Genomic DNA, 17,023 nt, shown 5'->3' with positions numbered 1-17,023 from the left:
GGGGCAGGAAATGATAGCCAAACTAACATTCATTTTATTAATGTGTCTCATGCAAATTAGTAACTAGAAAATTTTGCATGGGGAACCTTTTTGAAGAGCTACATTCCCTCTCGGCCAACCCCCTGGGGGCTAGATATCAACAGTAGGCATAGCTACAATATAGAGAGGACACAACATAGGCGTGTGCACACCCTCTACTCAATAGCTGGAGTGGGTGTGATCTTCCTGGACATTGCAGCCAGCAGAGCAGGGGAAGGGTTTTTAGAAAACCTGCTGCAACAGGCTTCAATAGAAGGATTTTTCCAAACCTGTTAGTGGCACCAAGGGGGTGTTTTTGATGGGTGTCCACAGCACATAGAGAAAGAACAGTTAACCCCTCCTCAGCTATGAACCCCACAAACACCCCCATGTGCTACAATTAGTCTTGGAAAAGAAAAGCCACTGTCTGGAGCCTAACTGCTCTGTGTGTGTGTGTATGTATGGGGGGGGGGAGTTTAACTCTACATCCCCAACTGCAGTCTCCGGAGGGGGGGTATCTAACCTCATTGCCGCAGCAGCAGTGAGGACAAGACAAAGATGCTAAAAGCAGAGGTGGGTAAATGGCAGCCCTCCAGATGTTACTGGACTACAACTCCCATCATCCCTGTCAACTGGTTGTGCTGATGGGCTAAGAGTTGGAGTCCAGCAACATCTGGAGGGCTGCATGCAGTCCCATAGGCTGTTGGCTCCCCACCCTGTATTAAATGGTATCACTGGCCCAGAAATTTAAGCCTAGTTCTTGCACCCACTGGAGATTTTTTAAATTGTACATTTGAAGAAGCATATTAGACATTTTAGTGAAAAAGGAAACTGACACGTTTCCACAGCTGGTGAAAATATGACTTTAATAGGTAAAGTGCATATTAAAGAGAAAATTTCAGATGACCACCCAGACTGCACTGAAAGTTTTAACATTAATAAACAATTATGTGGTTTGCACATCTCAAACATGTAACTATCACAGGGCACATCTTTGTAAATAAAAGGGATGTGTACAACAAATCTGGGGTCAACAGAAAACTGCTGTATTTGTGTTCCTTGGGTCCTGAACAGGTTGGAGTGTTCCACAGCTTTGGAATCATGGTCATTAAAAAAAATTACAGCAGTATCCTATGTCTCTTCACATCTACTGAAGTCATAGAATCAGGAAATTCTAACAGCACAAATAGGCCAACTTTTTTCAAAACAATGTAGTAACTCATGCTTCCCAAATATGGTTGTGCCCTGGGAATGCTTACACTTCTCACTAATAGATTATTTTCAAGGGTTTCCTTTCCTGTGGGATTTTTCTGTAATACATATTTGGAATATATATGGACCTTTGGGTGTCTCCAAGTCTGCTGATACCCCCAGCCCACCCTTATTTGTGGATGGTGCTGTTTTGGGAGGCATAAGGACTGGGAGCATGGAGATTGCTTTTGGGCTGTACAGTCTAATCTTTCCTCTGGCTCTCACATCGAACTATCCCACTAAAGTTCTTACAGACCGACTTGACACATCCCTATTGTGAGTCTCTTCTCCTTCAAAGATTCCTTTTGTTACTGTTTCTTTTGACCTGAACCAGAGATGGAGGTACTCTATTTTCCATAGGAGGTGGGCCATCACTACGGGTAATAGTTCCACCTATCGTGCGAAGGCAAGAATGTTTTTGAAGTCAAGACTAGGGGCGTCAGGCCCCTCCCACTCTCCAGTTCATTCTTGCCTTCGTACGAACAAGATTGAGATCTATATAGCATAGCATTTAGCTAAGTCTTTCGTGTTTGTTTGTGTGTTTGACGGTGCGGAGGTATTGTTACTTGTGTGTCTCCCAAGTGTTCTCCTCCCCTCTGTCTTGTGTCTAACCGCTTATCTGATTTCTGGGGACTTTCCTTGGGGGAGTTTTCCCTTGCCCGGGCAGTTTATTTCCCCTGTTGGATTGCTTTACAGCTCTTAGAGAGACCGCGGCTGCGGTTTCCCCTCGTCCTTTGACCCCTTTTAAAGTTTTTTCTTTTTCTTCCTGGGTTCTGCCGCATCCCTCGGGAGTTTGCGGCTGCAATCCTCCTCCAGCGGTTTTTCTTGCTGGGCTGCTTTTAGCCGCGCTCCGTGACGCTCTCGGAGAAACCGCGGCTGCGGTTCTTCTGATCTCAGCGGGAGCTTGCGGCTGCGGCTCCCGGCGTTACCCCGTTACCTGTTTTAGCCTGCCCGGGTCCTGCCTCGCCCCACTGAAGCCTGCGGCTGCGGTTCTCTCAATAGCGGCTTTTACTTGAGCTCAGCCTCGCTCCGTGGCTTTAATTTCCCCACCGCGAAGAGCTTTGCAGGCGGGCGGCGGTGGCTGCCTTTCCCCTTCTGCCTTACCTTTCTCCTGGCTGTCCCCTCCTTGGGGGTTTTTGGAGCCGCTAGTGCGGCTATTGGCCCCGCGGCCCCTCTTGCGAGACTGTGCTGGGCAGCCCTCAGCTCCTTACCAGACGGCCGCCATTGCTTCTTCTCCCTCCGCCATTTTGGATCATTTTTTCCCGCTCTTTTTTCCGGGCGCCATTTTTGTTGGATTTAAATTTCCCGCCCTTTTTGTTACCCCTTTATTAACCAACGGATACCTTCCCTGCAAGCTATCTGTATGTGTGTTGTATGTGGGCCGTAGACAGACTTACACAGGCTTCCTTACACACAAATTTACTGTGACTGTATCATCAAGGCTGGAGCTTTAATCTCAGTGGCTGACTCACACAAATTTACTGTGACTATATCATCAAGGCTGGAGCTTTAATTTCAGTGGCTCACTCAAACAAATCTACTGTGGCTGTATCATCAAGGCTGGAGCTTTAATCTCAGTGGCTGCCTTGTACTAAATCCGAATTATATTCGGTACATCCTGCCCCCTCTGTGGCCGTGTACCACGCCTGAAATCCAGCCTACAGCACTAATCTGAACTATATTTTGTACATCCTGCCCCCTCTGTGGCCGTGTACCAAGCCTAAAATACAGCCTATATTATACTAACGCTGATACCACAGTGCATCCTGCCCCCTCTGTGGCCGTGCACTTAGCCATCTGCCAGTGTATTCTACCCCCTCTGTGGTCGTACACTGTGCCAGTTCGGGTCTTTACATCCTACCCCCTCTGTGGCCGTGTACTGCACCCAAGTTAATATAAGATGGCAGAACAGCCAAGCATGTCGCAATCAGCCAATATGATGCCAGATCAGCCAGGCATGTCACAAACAACCCAGCCGCAACACTCTAAGGCGACTAAGTCTAAGCATGTTAAAGCAATGGCTAAGACAAAACATCTTTCCAGCCATAACAAACCAAAGCGGCCACGCTATGCCTCTGTGCCAACCCCCACCTCTACCACAGCAACTCACGCACACATAAGCGATATACTTCATTCCCCTGCTGCTTCCTCTGACGAAGATTTTGCTGGCTTCCCCACTCAGCTTTCGCCTAACCAGCCTCTCTCCGTTTTACCGTCAAAAACATCTGTTCCAATAGCCACTCAGGCACAAACATCTGCCACAACTGGGCTGCTGCCGTCCCCTGATTTCCTCTCCCAACTTCAAGCCATGCTGGCATTTTTCACCCAAATGCAGTCACCACCACAAGTTCCTGCCATACCTCAACTCAACATGGACCAATGTGCGTGTCATGATGCTCATCCTTCCTGTTCACCAAACCCCTTTGATGTAGCCAGAGGCAGATGTATTGACGAAGCCTCGTATGCGGAGGAGTCAACCTTCACTGACCACGTTGAAGGAGATGACTGGAGCGACTATTCAGATCATGAGGAGGATACATCGTATCGCTTGTTTAATGCCTCAGACTATCAGCCCCTGGCACGCAGGGTAGTTAATACCCTTGGTCTCCAGACTGCGCCTTCAACTTCCTCCACCCCAGCTATCAAAGGGGCCAAGGTTCTCAAATCCCCTGCACCTACTGAACATTACATCCCGGTGCCAGACCCGATTGCCAAATTGGCCTCTGAAGAATGGGCTCACCCATTCCAATCTTGCCGCTTCAAGAACCTGGCTGACAGGTTTTACGCCCTAGCTCTGGACTTTGCCACCAAGTTAGACGTCCCTGGCATAGATGAACCAATCGCTCGCCTTGTTTCACGTTCTCTTTTGCCCAGGGAAGGGAAATCCCAATTAAAGGACACTACTGAACGACGAATAGACTTCGCCCTCCGCAAAAATCACAAGGCCACTGCCCTCTCCATGCGTGCCTCCGCTTCGGCCTCCCTTTTCTCCAGAGCAGCTATGATGTGGCTGGATGATCTTTTAGAGGACACTAACCCTGATCCTGTCGCCCTCAGAAGGTCACTGATAAAGTTGCGTAAGACAGCAGCTTTTGTGGCCGATGCCACCTTGGATGCCACTCAATTGGGGGCACAAGCCATGACGGTTCAGATAGTCGCGCGATGGACCCTCTGGCTTCGCCACTGGCAGGCTGATTCAGCGGCCAGAATGAATCTATCCAGGGCTCCTTACTCCGGATCTTTACTCTCGGCGAGGAAGCTCTAAAGGCAGTGCTGGTTGATCCCAAAGACGCCCACAAACTGGTTCTGGCCACTGTCAAGAACATTGACCACAGGCCTTTCAGGTGATTTCCTTCCTTCCGTACTAACCAGCCCTTTCGAGGAACGCGGCCAGGAGGACGAGGCCGCGACTTCAGATCCTATGACCCCACTTCATTCAGGGGCTCCTGGAACCGACGCTTCCAGGGCAGAGGTCAGTACCAAGGGCGCAGGGGCAACTCATCATCCTCATATAGGGGAGGTCCTCGCCAACGCAAGCAGTATTAACACACTGCCCATAGGTGGCAGATTACTTCATTTTGGAGACCGTTGGCTGCACCTCACTACGGTCTCCTGGATCAGGGAGCTTTTCAGTCATGGCTATGCCATAGAGTTTTGGGCAATCCCATCAGACAGATTCCATCCGTCCCCTTGCCCAAGGGTACCAGCCAGGCACAGAATCATGCAGACAGCTATACAACACCTCTTGGACATAGCGGCAATAGAGCCAGTCCCCACAACTGAGAGGTCGGAAGGGGTGTACTCCCTCCTATTTGCTGTGCCAAAACGAGATTTATCATGGAGGGCGGTATTGGACCTCAAGTTTGTCAACCGTTTTGTAACATATCGCAGGTTCAAAATGGAATCACTCCACTCCATTACGGAGAGTCTGCATGAAGGAGACTTCCTGGCTTCTATCGACCTTAAGGAAGCGTATCTCCATGTGCCCGTTTGCATAGCCCACAGAAAGTTTCTTCAGTTTGCTTTTGGCCACCAGCACTTTCAATATAGAGCGATGCCATTCGGCCTCTCCTCTGCTCCAAGAGTGTTTACCAAAGTGCTACTCATCCTAGTGGCTTATCTCCAGACCCAAGGGGTTCATCTCTACCCATATCTGGATGATCTGCTAATATGGGCCAAGTCTGAGAAGCTGGCTCATCATCATTTAATGCTCACCCTCAATGTTTTGCAGGCCTACGGCTGGCTTGTCAACTTCGACAAAAGTCATCCCCAACCAACCCAACGCCTACTACATCTAGGGGCAATGTTGGACATGCTGCAGGCAATGGTATTCTTGGCTCCAGATCGCATCACTGCCATCACAAGCATCGCAAGGTCCCTGATGCAACTAACATCCGCAGACGTCATGCTTCTGCCAGAGCACTCGGAATGTTCATATCTACAATCCACATTGTGCCATGGGCTCGAGCCCACACTCGGCACCTTCAATGGACCCTGTTGCCCTTTCAAAAGGACATTGCCAGCTCCAACCATCGCAAAGTTCATTTGAGCCCCGCACTGCGTCTCTCCTTCCGCTGGTGGACCAAGGTTCAACACCTCTCCAAGGGCACGTCGTTCAGAGAACCCCGCAGAACCGTTGTAACCACAGATGCCAGCCTCATAGGTTGGGGAGCCCACTGCAACTCCCAGTACGTTCAGGGGGTTTGGGCCACCGCAGAGCAAACTCAAAGCATCAACTGGCTGGAGCTAAAGGCTGTCCACTTAGCTCTACGTCATTTTCAGTCTCTGTTCCCTTTGGACCATGTGCTCATTCGAACAGACAACACGTGTGTAAAATCACATTTGAACAGACGGGGGCACCAGGTCTCGTCCTCTGCAGGACTTAGCCTCCCTCATCTTTGTCTGGGCAGAACAACATCTACAATCCCTGGAAGCAGAACATCTCAGAGGGATTTGGAATGTGACAGCAGACTGGCTCAGCAGACAACAGGTCTTTCTGGGAGAATGGAAACTTCATCCAGTCATTTTCCATCGTCTCCAGTGTCGGTTTGGCATTCTCTCAGTCGACCTGTTTGCTTCCAGTTGCAATTGCCAGCTCCCCAGGTACTTTGCCCGATACCTGGACTCAACAGCGGAAGCAGTGGATGCTCTGACGACACCGTGGCCAGACGGTCTCTTGTACGCCTTTCCTCCCATACCATTGTTAGCCAAAACCTTGAGGAAGGCGCGAACCGAGAGGGCACAGCTGGTTCTGATAGCACCATTTTGGCCACGCCGACCGTGGTTCTCAGATCTTCTGGCAATGTCAATGATGGATCCTTGGACACTTCCAGTCAGGCCAGACCTTCTATCCCAGGGTCCAGTATGGCACCAGGACCCTACTTGGCTCAATCTAACAGCGTGGCGTTTGAACGGGGACATTTGAGGTCAGCTGGACTGTCTGATGCTGTGATTGATATTATTTTGGCCTCGAGAAGACCATCTACCACTCGTATTTATCAACATACCTGGGTGGCCTTCTCCAAGTGGTGCCAGTCCCACCACCATGATCCATCCCAGGCCACTGTGCATCAGGTGCTGCAATTTCTCCATAGCGGCTTTATGATGGGACTTCGACCCAACACTCTACGTCGACATACATCCACTCTGTCGTCCATTCTCTCAGTGTCCTCTCCTGAAGCTCATATTTCCTCACATCCGTTCATCAAACGTTTTTTGAGGGGTGTCGCCCTATGCTCTCCGGCTGTCGTCCATCGGTTCCCCTCATGGAGTTTGCCGAAAGTTCTGCAGGCTTTGCAATGCCCTCCGTTTGAACTCATCAGGACTGTGCCCCTACGTATACTGTCCTTCAAGGTCTTGTTCCTGATCGCAATCACATCTGCCAGATGCGTTTCGGAGTTGGGCGCATTGTCTTCTGCTCGACACCTCTGCGTCTTCCATAAGGACTCTGTGGTGCTGAAGACTGATCCTTCCTTCCGTCCCAAGGTCGATTCAGTTTTTCATTGCAACCAGGACATTGTTTTGCCTTCCTTTTGCCTGAATCCTACCCATCCTCTTGAGAAGGCTTGGCATTCGTTAGATGTCTGGAGGGCTCTCAAGACCTACCTGTCTAGGACCCAAGAGATTCGACGAACAGAGTCTCTGTTTGTATCCTTTCATCCAAGATCTATGGGGCATAAAGTATCCAATCCTACCTTATCCCGTTGGTTAAGGGCATGTATTACTTTAGCATATGAGTCTTTGAAGCTGTCAGTTCCAGCTAGTCTAACGGCTCATTCTACCAGGTCAGCTGCCACTTCGGCTGCTTTTGCCACTAATGCTCCTGTTGCCGATATTTGTAGGGCTGCAGTCTGGTCTACTCCACACTCGTTTATAAGGCATTATAAAATTGATCGTTATGCCTCTGCTGACGCATCTTTCGGCAGACGAGTGTTGCAACAGGTTCTTAATGAGGATTAACACATGGGTGGTCCCTCCCTGTATGGGCTGCTTTGGTACATCCCGTAGTGATGGCCCACCTCCTATGGAAAATGTACCATTGGTCTCACCTGAAAGGTGATTTTCATAGGAGTGGGCCATCACGACCCTCCCAGTTGGAGGATGACTAGATATTTCTAATGGGTTACATATTATTGTTACGCTATTATATTTAAATGTAAGAGTGAAGTCAAGACTTTTAGCTCTGTTATATTGTTATGTTAGAGTCATGTTATTATGCATGCGACTATTGTGTTATTTTCCTGGCGGGTCTGTTGGCCTTGTTCTTGTATTTTTAGATATCTCTTTTTAGACTCACTACGAATGAACTGGACAGTGGGAGGGGCCTGACGCCCCTAGTCTTGACTTCAAAAACATTCTTGCCTTCGCACGATAGGTGGAACTATTACCCGTAGTGATGGCCCACTCCTATGAAAATCACCTTTCAGGTGAGACCAATGGTACATTTCAGGACTCTTTCCCAATTACACGCCTGGGCTTGAAGCAGATGCTGTGGAGACCACATGTCCTTCATTGTTCTTGAGGCGGGTTAATGCAGTTTTTATCTTGCTTTTACAATAATGAGGACTAAACCCTTTCCCCGAATTAGTTGAAATGCTCAGTTGTGAGATAAATATGGTAGATGCCTAGATGAAACTTCTAGTTTGCTAGGGACAAGTTGGCAATTAAGTGTTCATGTTTGAAATACTAGTAACTTCAGCTTTGAGACAAAAACAAAAATACGGAAATGTCACATCTGCAGACCACAACAGCTGCAGGCATACCTTAATAACTCCACAAATTTGAAGACATTTCTATAGAAGTGCACAAATTCTGACATATTCATGTCCTTTTTCAAGTCAGACTAGTTCAATTACTGTACCAGGTTACATAAGGAATGTATTCATGTTTGAACTACAATTAAAATAAGTTAGATACTGAATTAATACAATTTTTTTCTTCCTTGGTATACATCTGTCCTAAGAGCTTGCCCTAAGATATTCAGGCATGACAGTGGTTAAACGTCCTTTATGTAATCAAGACTTATTCTGAAGAAACCAAAAGTGAAAACCTCTTTCCTCTCATGATGTATGATAATATAAATAAGGAGTCCTGAGTGACTTTACAATAAACATGAACACATGAGTAAACATCCTGGGATTCTCTGACTGTAAACATGAATCAACCAATATGAATATTCTGATCATACAAAGCTGTATGCTTTCTTTTACAAGTACCTTGGTGTCAGTGGAGGCTGGTGGCTCCGATGTCAGTGGGGCAGTGAATCCTCTCTGGGGTTTAGTCCAGACTTTCAAGGAGCTGTCCAAGGTTCTTTCAGCTGACATCAGAGTCCACCAGTCACCACTTCTTGTTATACACCACTGGAGTGACTTGGAGTTCTTCCAATAATTTATCTCATCCTTCCTGTTGACATTCCTGCAGGAAAAAAAAGAGATGGCTCTATTTCTGGTTGAGAACATTCTTCTGTCTGGTTTTGACGGGAACACAGATGTGCTTGAGATTTTTGGACCAATACCATTTTCTCCTTTTTCTTTTGTGAAAAATAGTAATACTTAAGAGCAAGATGAGAGTACAGCAAAGGCAACATCCAAAGAACACTAGTGGCTTTTTCTGCATTAGAAGTAGGCAGAGGGCACAAGGTGCTTTTTCCTTTGGCTGACCACAGACATTATTTGCAGGCTCCAAGGGAAAGCCATTGTTGCTAATCAGATGGTTGTAGAATTGAACGGATGCCTTGGCTTTGGATTCAGAGGTGAAGAAGCCAAGTCTGGGTTTGGATTTTTCGTCAGCAAGTTTAAATGCAAAATAGCCTCTGACATTGACTTTGTCGATATGGTAAGCTGAAAACAACAAAGAAGTGAATATTGACTATTAAAAAGTCTTGTTGGGCTGTGTGAACTGAAATATAGTATTTACAACATACAGTTTACTTATCATTTTTAACCCTTGCCCAGGGCTGGCAACAGACTTCAGAGGACCCTTGGCATGGTGCTGACAACTAGCCCCACCCCCAAAGCAGCCACCCTCAACCAGGACAGGGCCCAGCCCCTGCCCTGCTTGTAGCGGAGGCAGCTGTGGCATGCTTTATTTGCCACTGCAGCACCACTCTCCACCAGACCCCCCAGTCAGCAGTGGACAGGTAGGGGCACCTTTGAATGAGAGCTATGTCCAGCTCCCATCCATAGTGGCTGTCTTCCATGTAAAGTTAAATTTTAGTGTTGCTCAGTCTATAGATCTATGGGCCAGGGCATTACATTTTGGGTAGCTTAAAATGGCAGACGGGAGCTGAGCTTGGCTCCTGTTCAAAAGCAGCAGCACTGGCTGCCATGTAAAAGCATCCAGGGCTCAGCAGGGAGCATGGGGAATGGTGGCATGGCTAGATGAGGCAAGTGAGAGGCCATTCTAAGTTCCTGGGGCCCTCGGCCCATGCCCAACCTGGCCAACTGCCTGCCCTTGACTCTCCTAGTCCCTCCTCCTCATGCTTCTCTTTTTACTGTGTCCCATCCTTCCCTCTGTTGTCTCCCGGTGTTGAAATTTAGACTGTGTGGTCCTTGGGTAAGAGATCCGCTTCTTTTTGTTTATTCAGAGAACGCAACTGCAGAGTGAGGATTTAAGACTCCAGAACTTGATCTGCTATATCACACTTAGCTCACAATTAGCCATGCTAGAGAGGGTTCAAAATGTTGATCAACCAACAAATGATGTCTGGATCTAAATGTAGCCTTCATCAAAAGAGCTATACTAGTCACTGACTTCAAGCTCCCTGAGAGTAGTCACCCAGTCATAGCAGAAAAGCTGCCCATTTGCTACTGGGCCAAGTTCAAGGTTCTAGTTTGGTATACAAAACCCTATACAGCTCGGGACCAGGATACATGAAAGACTGTCTTACTCCTTATATACCCAGTCTCTCACTGCGCTCTGCAGATGAGGGCTTCCTGCAGATACCATCTTATCAGGAGGTTTGTTCTGCACAATATAGAAAATGGACCTTTAGTGTGGCAGCACCTACCCTGTAGAATTCCCTCCCCTTGAATATTAGGCAGGCGCCATCTCTGCTATCTTTTGGGCGCACCTTTTGAAGACTCCTCTTTCAACAAGCCTTTTAAGTTGAGACCTATCCCAGTCTGCATCTATGTTAGAATTGCTTGTTAATATGTGTTTTCTTAATGATATGTTTTTAACCCTTTTTTAAACGATATTTTTAAAGCTTTTTTTAAAAATGTTTTTAATGTTTTGTTTTATTGTATTTTAAGGTCTGTTTTCATGATGTTTTAAAGTGTTTTTAGCGTTTCTGTTTGCCGCCCTGGGCTCCTGCTGGAAGGGCGGGATATAAATCAAATAATAAATAAATAAAAGCAGAGATTGAAGTCAGTGCCTATCAACTGACTTCAAGCTCACTAGAATCAGCTGTGCTACAGAGTTCCTCATGGGGAACACAGTAGTGCAGCCTACCTCTTAAGAAAGCAAAGCTTAACATCTCTCTAAGCACAGTTGGGGGGGAGGCATTTCTGAACATTTGGAAAGCTCTGGTCTTGACTATTGAGTCATAGACAGGGATGGACAAATCTGTCAATTTCCGTTTCTCATTTTTCCAACCTTAAATTCCGTTCCTCACATTTCTGCATCAGTCTGTGAATATTTTTAGTCTTGACGAAAATTTGTCAACGTTTTAGTGCCAGTTTCTCCTAATTATACAGCCACAAGAGTGGCTGTATACTATAGTCAGTAGGGATTTTTCGCGTTCTTATATATATATTGTATGCAGTTTTGCCTATTCATACACATAGTTTGGACACATAGGAACATAAGCTGTGTTACACTGAGTAATACCACAGGCCCATTTAGCTTAGTATTGTCTACGCTAACTGGCAGCGGGTCTGCAGGGTTTCAGGCAGGAGTCTCTCCCAGCTCTAACTAGAGAAGCCAAGGGTTGGACTTTGTACCTTCTGCATGCAAGGCAGATGCTCTGCCACTAAGCTACGGCCCTTGCCCCTAGCAAGTTCAAAGGACAGCAGAATTTTGGTTCATGTATTGTTTAGAGATGGAGAGAGAAATATCAATAACTTAAGATATGCAGACAATACCATACTACTGGCAGAAACCAGTAATGATTTGAAACGAATGCTGATGAAAGTTCAAGAGGAAAGCACAGAAGCAGGACTACAGCTGAATGTCAAGAAGACTAAAGTAATGACAACAGAAGAGTTATGTAACTTTAAAGTTGACAATGAGGACATTGAACTTGTCAAGGATTATCAATACCTCGGCACAGTCATTAACCAAAATGGAGACAATAGTCAAGAAATCAGAAGAAGGTTAGGACTGGGGAGGGCAGCTATGAGAGAACTAGAAAAGGTCCTCAAATGCAAAGATGTATCACTGAACACTAAAGTCAGGATCATTCAGACCATGGTATTCTTGATCTCTATGTATGGATGTGAAAGTTGGACAGTGAAAAAAGTGGACAAGAGAAAAATCAACTCATTTGAAATGTGGTGTTAGGGGAGGGCTTTGCGCATACCATGGACTGCAAAAAAGACATATAATTGGGTATTAGGACAAATTAAACCAGAACAATAATTATAAGCTAAAATGATGAAACTGAGGTTATCATACTTTGGACACATATTGAGAATACATGATTCCCTAGAAAAGACAATAATGCTGGGAAAAACAGAAGGGAGTAGAAAAAGAGGAAGACCAAACAAGAGATGGATTGATTCCATAAAGGAAGCCACTGGCCTGACCTTACAAGATCTGAACAGGGTGGTTTATAACATGCTATTGGAGGTCGCTGATTCATAGGTTTGCCATAAGTCGTAATCGACTTGAAGGCACATAACAACAATTATTTAAAGAACAGCAAATTAGATAGGTTCGTATTAAAATGCAAACGGAACCACATTTCTCCCTCATCCCAGTAGACACAGACAGATCTATATAAAATTGTATTAATTACATAATTTTACCTTCCAAGCAAGATAATCATCATCCATGTTAAGCACAGCATTCCAAGATACAGTAGAAGGCTCATCATTTGATTTTCCATGGGCATGAGGGACTGGCCATAGCGCAGTGGTGGAACAAATACTTTGTATGTAGAAGGTCCTGCGTTCAACCCCCAGCATCTCCAGTTAAATGGTTAGGTAGCAGGTGATAGAAGAGTCTGGAAAGCCATTGCCAGTCAGAGGAGATACTGGGCTAGATGGACCAATGGTCTGATGGTATAAAGCAGCTTCACATGTCCAAAGCTATTAATGTCCCCATACACATGGCGAAACGCTCATTGCAAACTATTTTTCTTCTGCTTTGATGGCATATTTTGTGAATAGGATAGAAATAAGACATGTGACAGAAATTATAAAGATCTGGGCCATGGAGTGAACAGTTCATAGCCATCGTGAAAAATATGGCCATGTGACTACACTATGATGCTCACTTCTGTCTATGGCAGCAGGCTGCTTTTGCTGTGCAAATAAGCCCTTGGATATTTTATGCTGAAGCCAATCACTATGGTACGACTGGCATATCTGCAGTAGCGAGATGATGGCATCTGTTCTTTGCCTGGAAGCGTTGAATGGATTAGGAAAACAAATGGGAGGTATCAAATTCACAGTCTGCTGTGTCCAGCAGCGAGTGTGCATCAATGTGTGCTGCACTCCCATTTCATTCTTTGGGTAGAACTGGAAGCACCGTATCTGTAGAAGCAGGCTCAAAGTGGTACAGGGAAGCCTTATACCCAAATTATTCTGGTCAGCAAGAAGATTGCAACCACCACTCATCTAACTCCATGATTCCTCCATCACATGACAAATGAAGAGATCCGTGTAGACTTTGGAACACATCCAAAGCAGATCCAGTCTTTCCATTTGTGCCTTTTTAGACAAGATCAAAGGGGAGGAAAAATCCCGATGGATCAGAAAACATTATTCCTTGTTCCACTGAGGGCCACTTCACTTATTTTCTGACATGGTAAAGTCATTCCAAGACATGAGTTGTAAACATGTCAGTTTCATGAAATAATATGTCTTGGGAATGCGCCTTCATGGGGTGACAGCTAATATTTACCAAGGCAAGAACATAAGAAGAGTCCTGCTGGGTTAGACCAAAGGTCCAGCTAATCCAGTATCCTATTTCCCACAGTAGCCAACTAAATTTATTTTATTACATTTATATTCTGACTTTCATCCAATGAGTTAAAGGCAGCAGCCGTGGTTCTTTCTTCACCTTTCTCCTCACATCAACCCTGACTGGCTGAAGTTTCCTTCAGTGAGTTTCAAGACAGAGAAGGGATTTGAAGCTGTGTCTCCTCAGTCCTCTGAGAAGCCCATAAACAGGGCTCTCTTTTCCGTTACTGCTTCTCAGCAACTGCTATTCTGGAGTATATTGCTTCTGAACTGGCAAGTTCCCTAAATAGCCATCATGACTGGTAGCCTTTTTCAACAAAGCTTTTAAGTGGAGATTTTTATCCCAGTCTATCTGTAGGATTTGAAATTAACAATACAGTTAAATTGTCTGTATATATGGGATTGTTTTTAGTTGTTCTTCCATATGGAATTGTAATGGTTCCACTGCGCAAGCAGATGTCTGTTGTGCTAGAGATATAGCCCAAAATTCCAGTATGCACTTGTACCCCTCTTGCGCAATACTTGCAGACTAGAGGCACTTTCAGCCCTATCTGGGGATGCCAGGGATTGAAGCTGGGACCTTCTGCATTCAAAGCATGTGCTCTCCCACTCAGTCATAGCCCTACCCCAAATGCTAAGTGCTCTTATAAAGTGTTGTGAATCTCTTTTACATTATCACTCACCTTTTAAAGCTTCCTGTACATATTTTTCCATGTAGTATTTACGAAGGCCATCACTGATTAAAGAGTGATCATCTATCCCACTTGCTGTGATGTAGATGTCTATATCGCCATAATGTTTTTTAATCCAGTTTAGGATTTTGCGTAACCCCGAAGGCACTACTGCTGAGCGAGAGGGGGAATTTAGGCAGGTGATATCTTGCAGAAATTGAACATCCTGATCAAAATCATATCGACTTCCATTTTTAGACTCATGGATCACAAATCTTGTGGTGAAATGATTCAGTGCATAAAAATCAGCAGCCCCTTTGACGAGTTTCTTCTCTTCATTTGTGAAATACGGCAAAGAAGAGCCAGAGAGGCCTTTGCTGTTCTTATAGGCAAGGTATTCTCTCATAGCTGCGGGATAGTCTCCTGTCTTAAAAATTGGATCAGAAAACCAAGCTATTTCAAACTGAAGGAATCTCTCAGCAGCTTCCCAATGGGTGTCAATAAATGGGTTGGCAGGTTCTGCCCAATCAGAATGTAGAGACAGAGACACCTGACCATGCTGAAAGGATCGATATTGTTTATTGTAGACATGCCAAGCCAAGGCGTGTGCTATCAATAAATTATGGGCTGCCTCATAGGTATCTTTACTGCTGCTGTTATAGATATCACTGAGTCGGTTAGGCTCATTTATTGTGATCCAGAAGTTAACCAAGTCCCCAAGCTCCTGAAAACACATTTCTGCATAAGTTCTGAAAGCCTGGACAGTGGACTGATTTATCCAGCCACCATTCTGAAGTAAAGGACCAGGCAGCCCCAAGGACCGGTGAGTTGGATAATATAAGGTGACCACAGGCTTAATGTTGAGCTTGGATAGCTCACTGATCACACATCGATAGTATCGAAGGACTTGTCTGTTTATGGATGACAAATCACCACTGGGCAGAAGCAGTGACCAATTCAGCGCAAATCTATAATGGGTGATTTTCAACTGTGATAACAGATTAAGTTGTGTTTTAATGCTAACAAAGTCTGTACATTGAGCCAGTCGAGTTTTCAGTTTCACACCTTTCACCGGGTAGAAAAGTCCATCTCCAGTAACATTCCAGAGATAGAGATTGGGATCGCAGAACTGTGGAGAGGAAGCAACAGATTCTGCCTGCAAATGATAATGAAATATATGATTTTTAATTTAAGAAAGATGATTGGTTTAGTCCCCCCATCCCCGAGACCAATTTTATAATTTGCACTTTTAGGTTGTTTTCTGTCTGTCCTGCCAACACTGCCCATCTAAATGGTACAACAGTATCCCAGGTTTTTATCTCTATCACTAGGTGTCACTGTAACCATACTGTTGAAATACAAAGATGCATGTAAACAGCCAGGTCACTGGCAGAGATGATGAATACTTCATCTTGCTGAGACCTGACAGCACATCATTTTACATGTGCAAACAACCGGAGGGATACCAGGTCGACTTGTGAAAAGCCCTACCATTTTTAAGTAGTGGTTCTCTAAATAAGTCTTCACCTACTTGGTGCTCTCTAGATGTTTTGGGCTACGGCCTTATCAGCCCCAGCCAGCACTAGGCATGGGTAAATCTGTCCATTTCAGTTCCTCATTTTTCCAGTCTTAAATTCAGATCTCCACAATTCTGCATCACTTTGCAAAGAAATTTTTTTTAAACTAAAGTTCCCTGGAAAATTCATCAGCATTTTAGTGCCACTTTCTCCTAATACACACATTCTTTGCAAATCAGTATTCCCTAATATAATCCATTTTAAATATTATTTTTATATGCATTTTTATACACACTTTAGTACATTCATTTTTGTACACATTACTTTGCTGGAGAAGTGCCTTGAAAATTCATAGTGCGAATTTCAAAGGGTGGTTGTGTTTCGGTTTGTGCATTGTTTCAGGAAGTTTGAATTAGGTGGGTTTGACTTTAATCCAAGCTGAATCAAATTTCTGTCCCTAAACAGTTGTAGTCCTAAATATCTGGAGGGCAGCAGGTTGCTGAAGGCTGCTCTAAAGAATGGTAGAAGGCGTTATGATTCCAGTGTAAGCCAACCTGTCCCCCCAAAAAACTTCCATGAATGTTTGTATTAACACATCTTTAAATTCTTAATTTTGTGATAAAATATTCATTTGGGGAAGTAAAAAGTGGAGTTAAGCAAACATGGTTCACACGAACCAGTTAGCCTTCCGAAAAGGAAACCAATGAGACCATCAAGATCCACTGTGCCGGTAATCCAGCCTGTCTGCTTGATCTCTCAGTAGGCAATGTTGGCAGAGGCAACTGAACAGCCTCAATAATGGGGATGAATCTACATCTAAGCTAGAAGCCACCCCACATCCTGAAGGAGTGAATTCCATACCTTAATTACTGGTTGTGTGAAGAAGTTCTTATTGTGGTCTGTCTAGAATCTCCTGTCTGTCTGTCTGTTTGTCTAATCT

The 17,023-nt window shown here is 45.2% G+C and overlaps 1 protein-coding gene across 1 annotated transcript in view; it reads right to left on the bottom strand.

Annotated features, from left to right (window-relative positions):
* Positions 1 to 825: 825 nt before the first annotated feature.
* KLB (klotho beta) overlaps positions 826 to 17,023 on the bottom strand; it is a 40,730-nt gene continuing 24,532 nt past the window's right edge. The window contains exons 4-5 of the mRNA XM_061584395.1: positions 14,579 to 15,722; positions 826 to 9,608 (exon numbers count right to left, since the gene is read on the bottom strand). Coding sequence (XP_061440379.1) covers positions 9,208 to 9,608; positions 14,579 to 15,722 — 1,545 coding nt within the window. The 3' untranslated portion in view covers positions 826 to 9,207. The remainder of the gene's footprint in view (positions 9,609 to 14,578; positions 15,723 to 17,023) is intronic.

Source organism: Rhineura floridana, chromosome 9, assembly GCF_030035675.1.
Source record: "Rhineura floridana isolate rRhiFlo1 chromosome 9, rRhiFlo1.hap2, whole genome shotgun sequence".
NCBI classification, from domain to species: Eukaryota; Metazoa; Chordata; class Lepidosauria; order Squamata; family Rhineuridae; genus Rhineura; species Rhineura floridana.
Note: the sequence above shows the minus strand (reverse complement) of the source record. Positions and strands in the feature narration are given on the sequence as shown.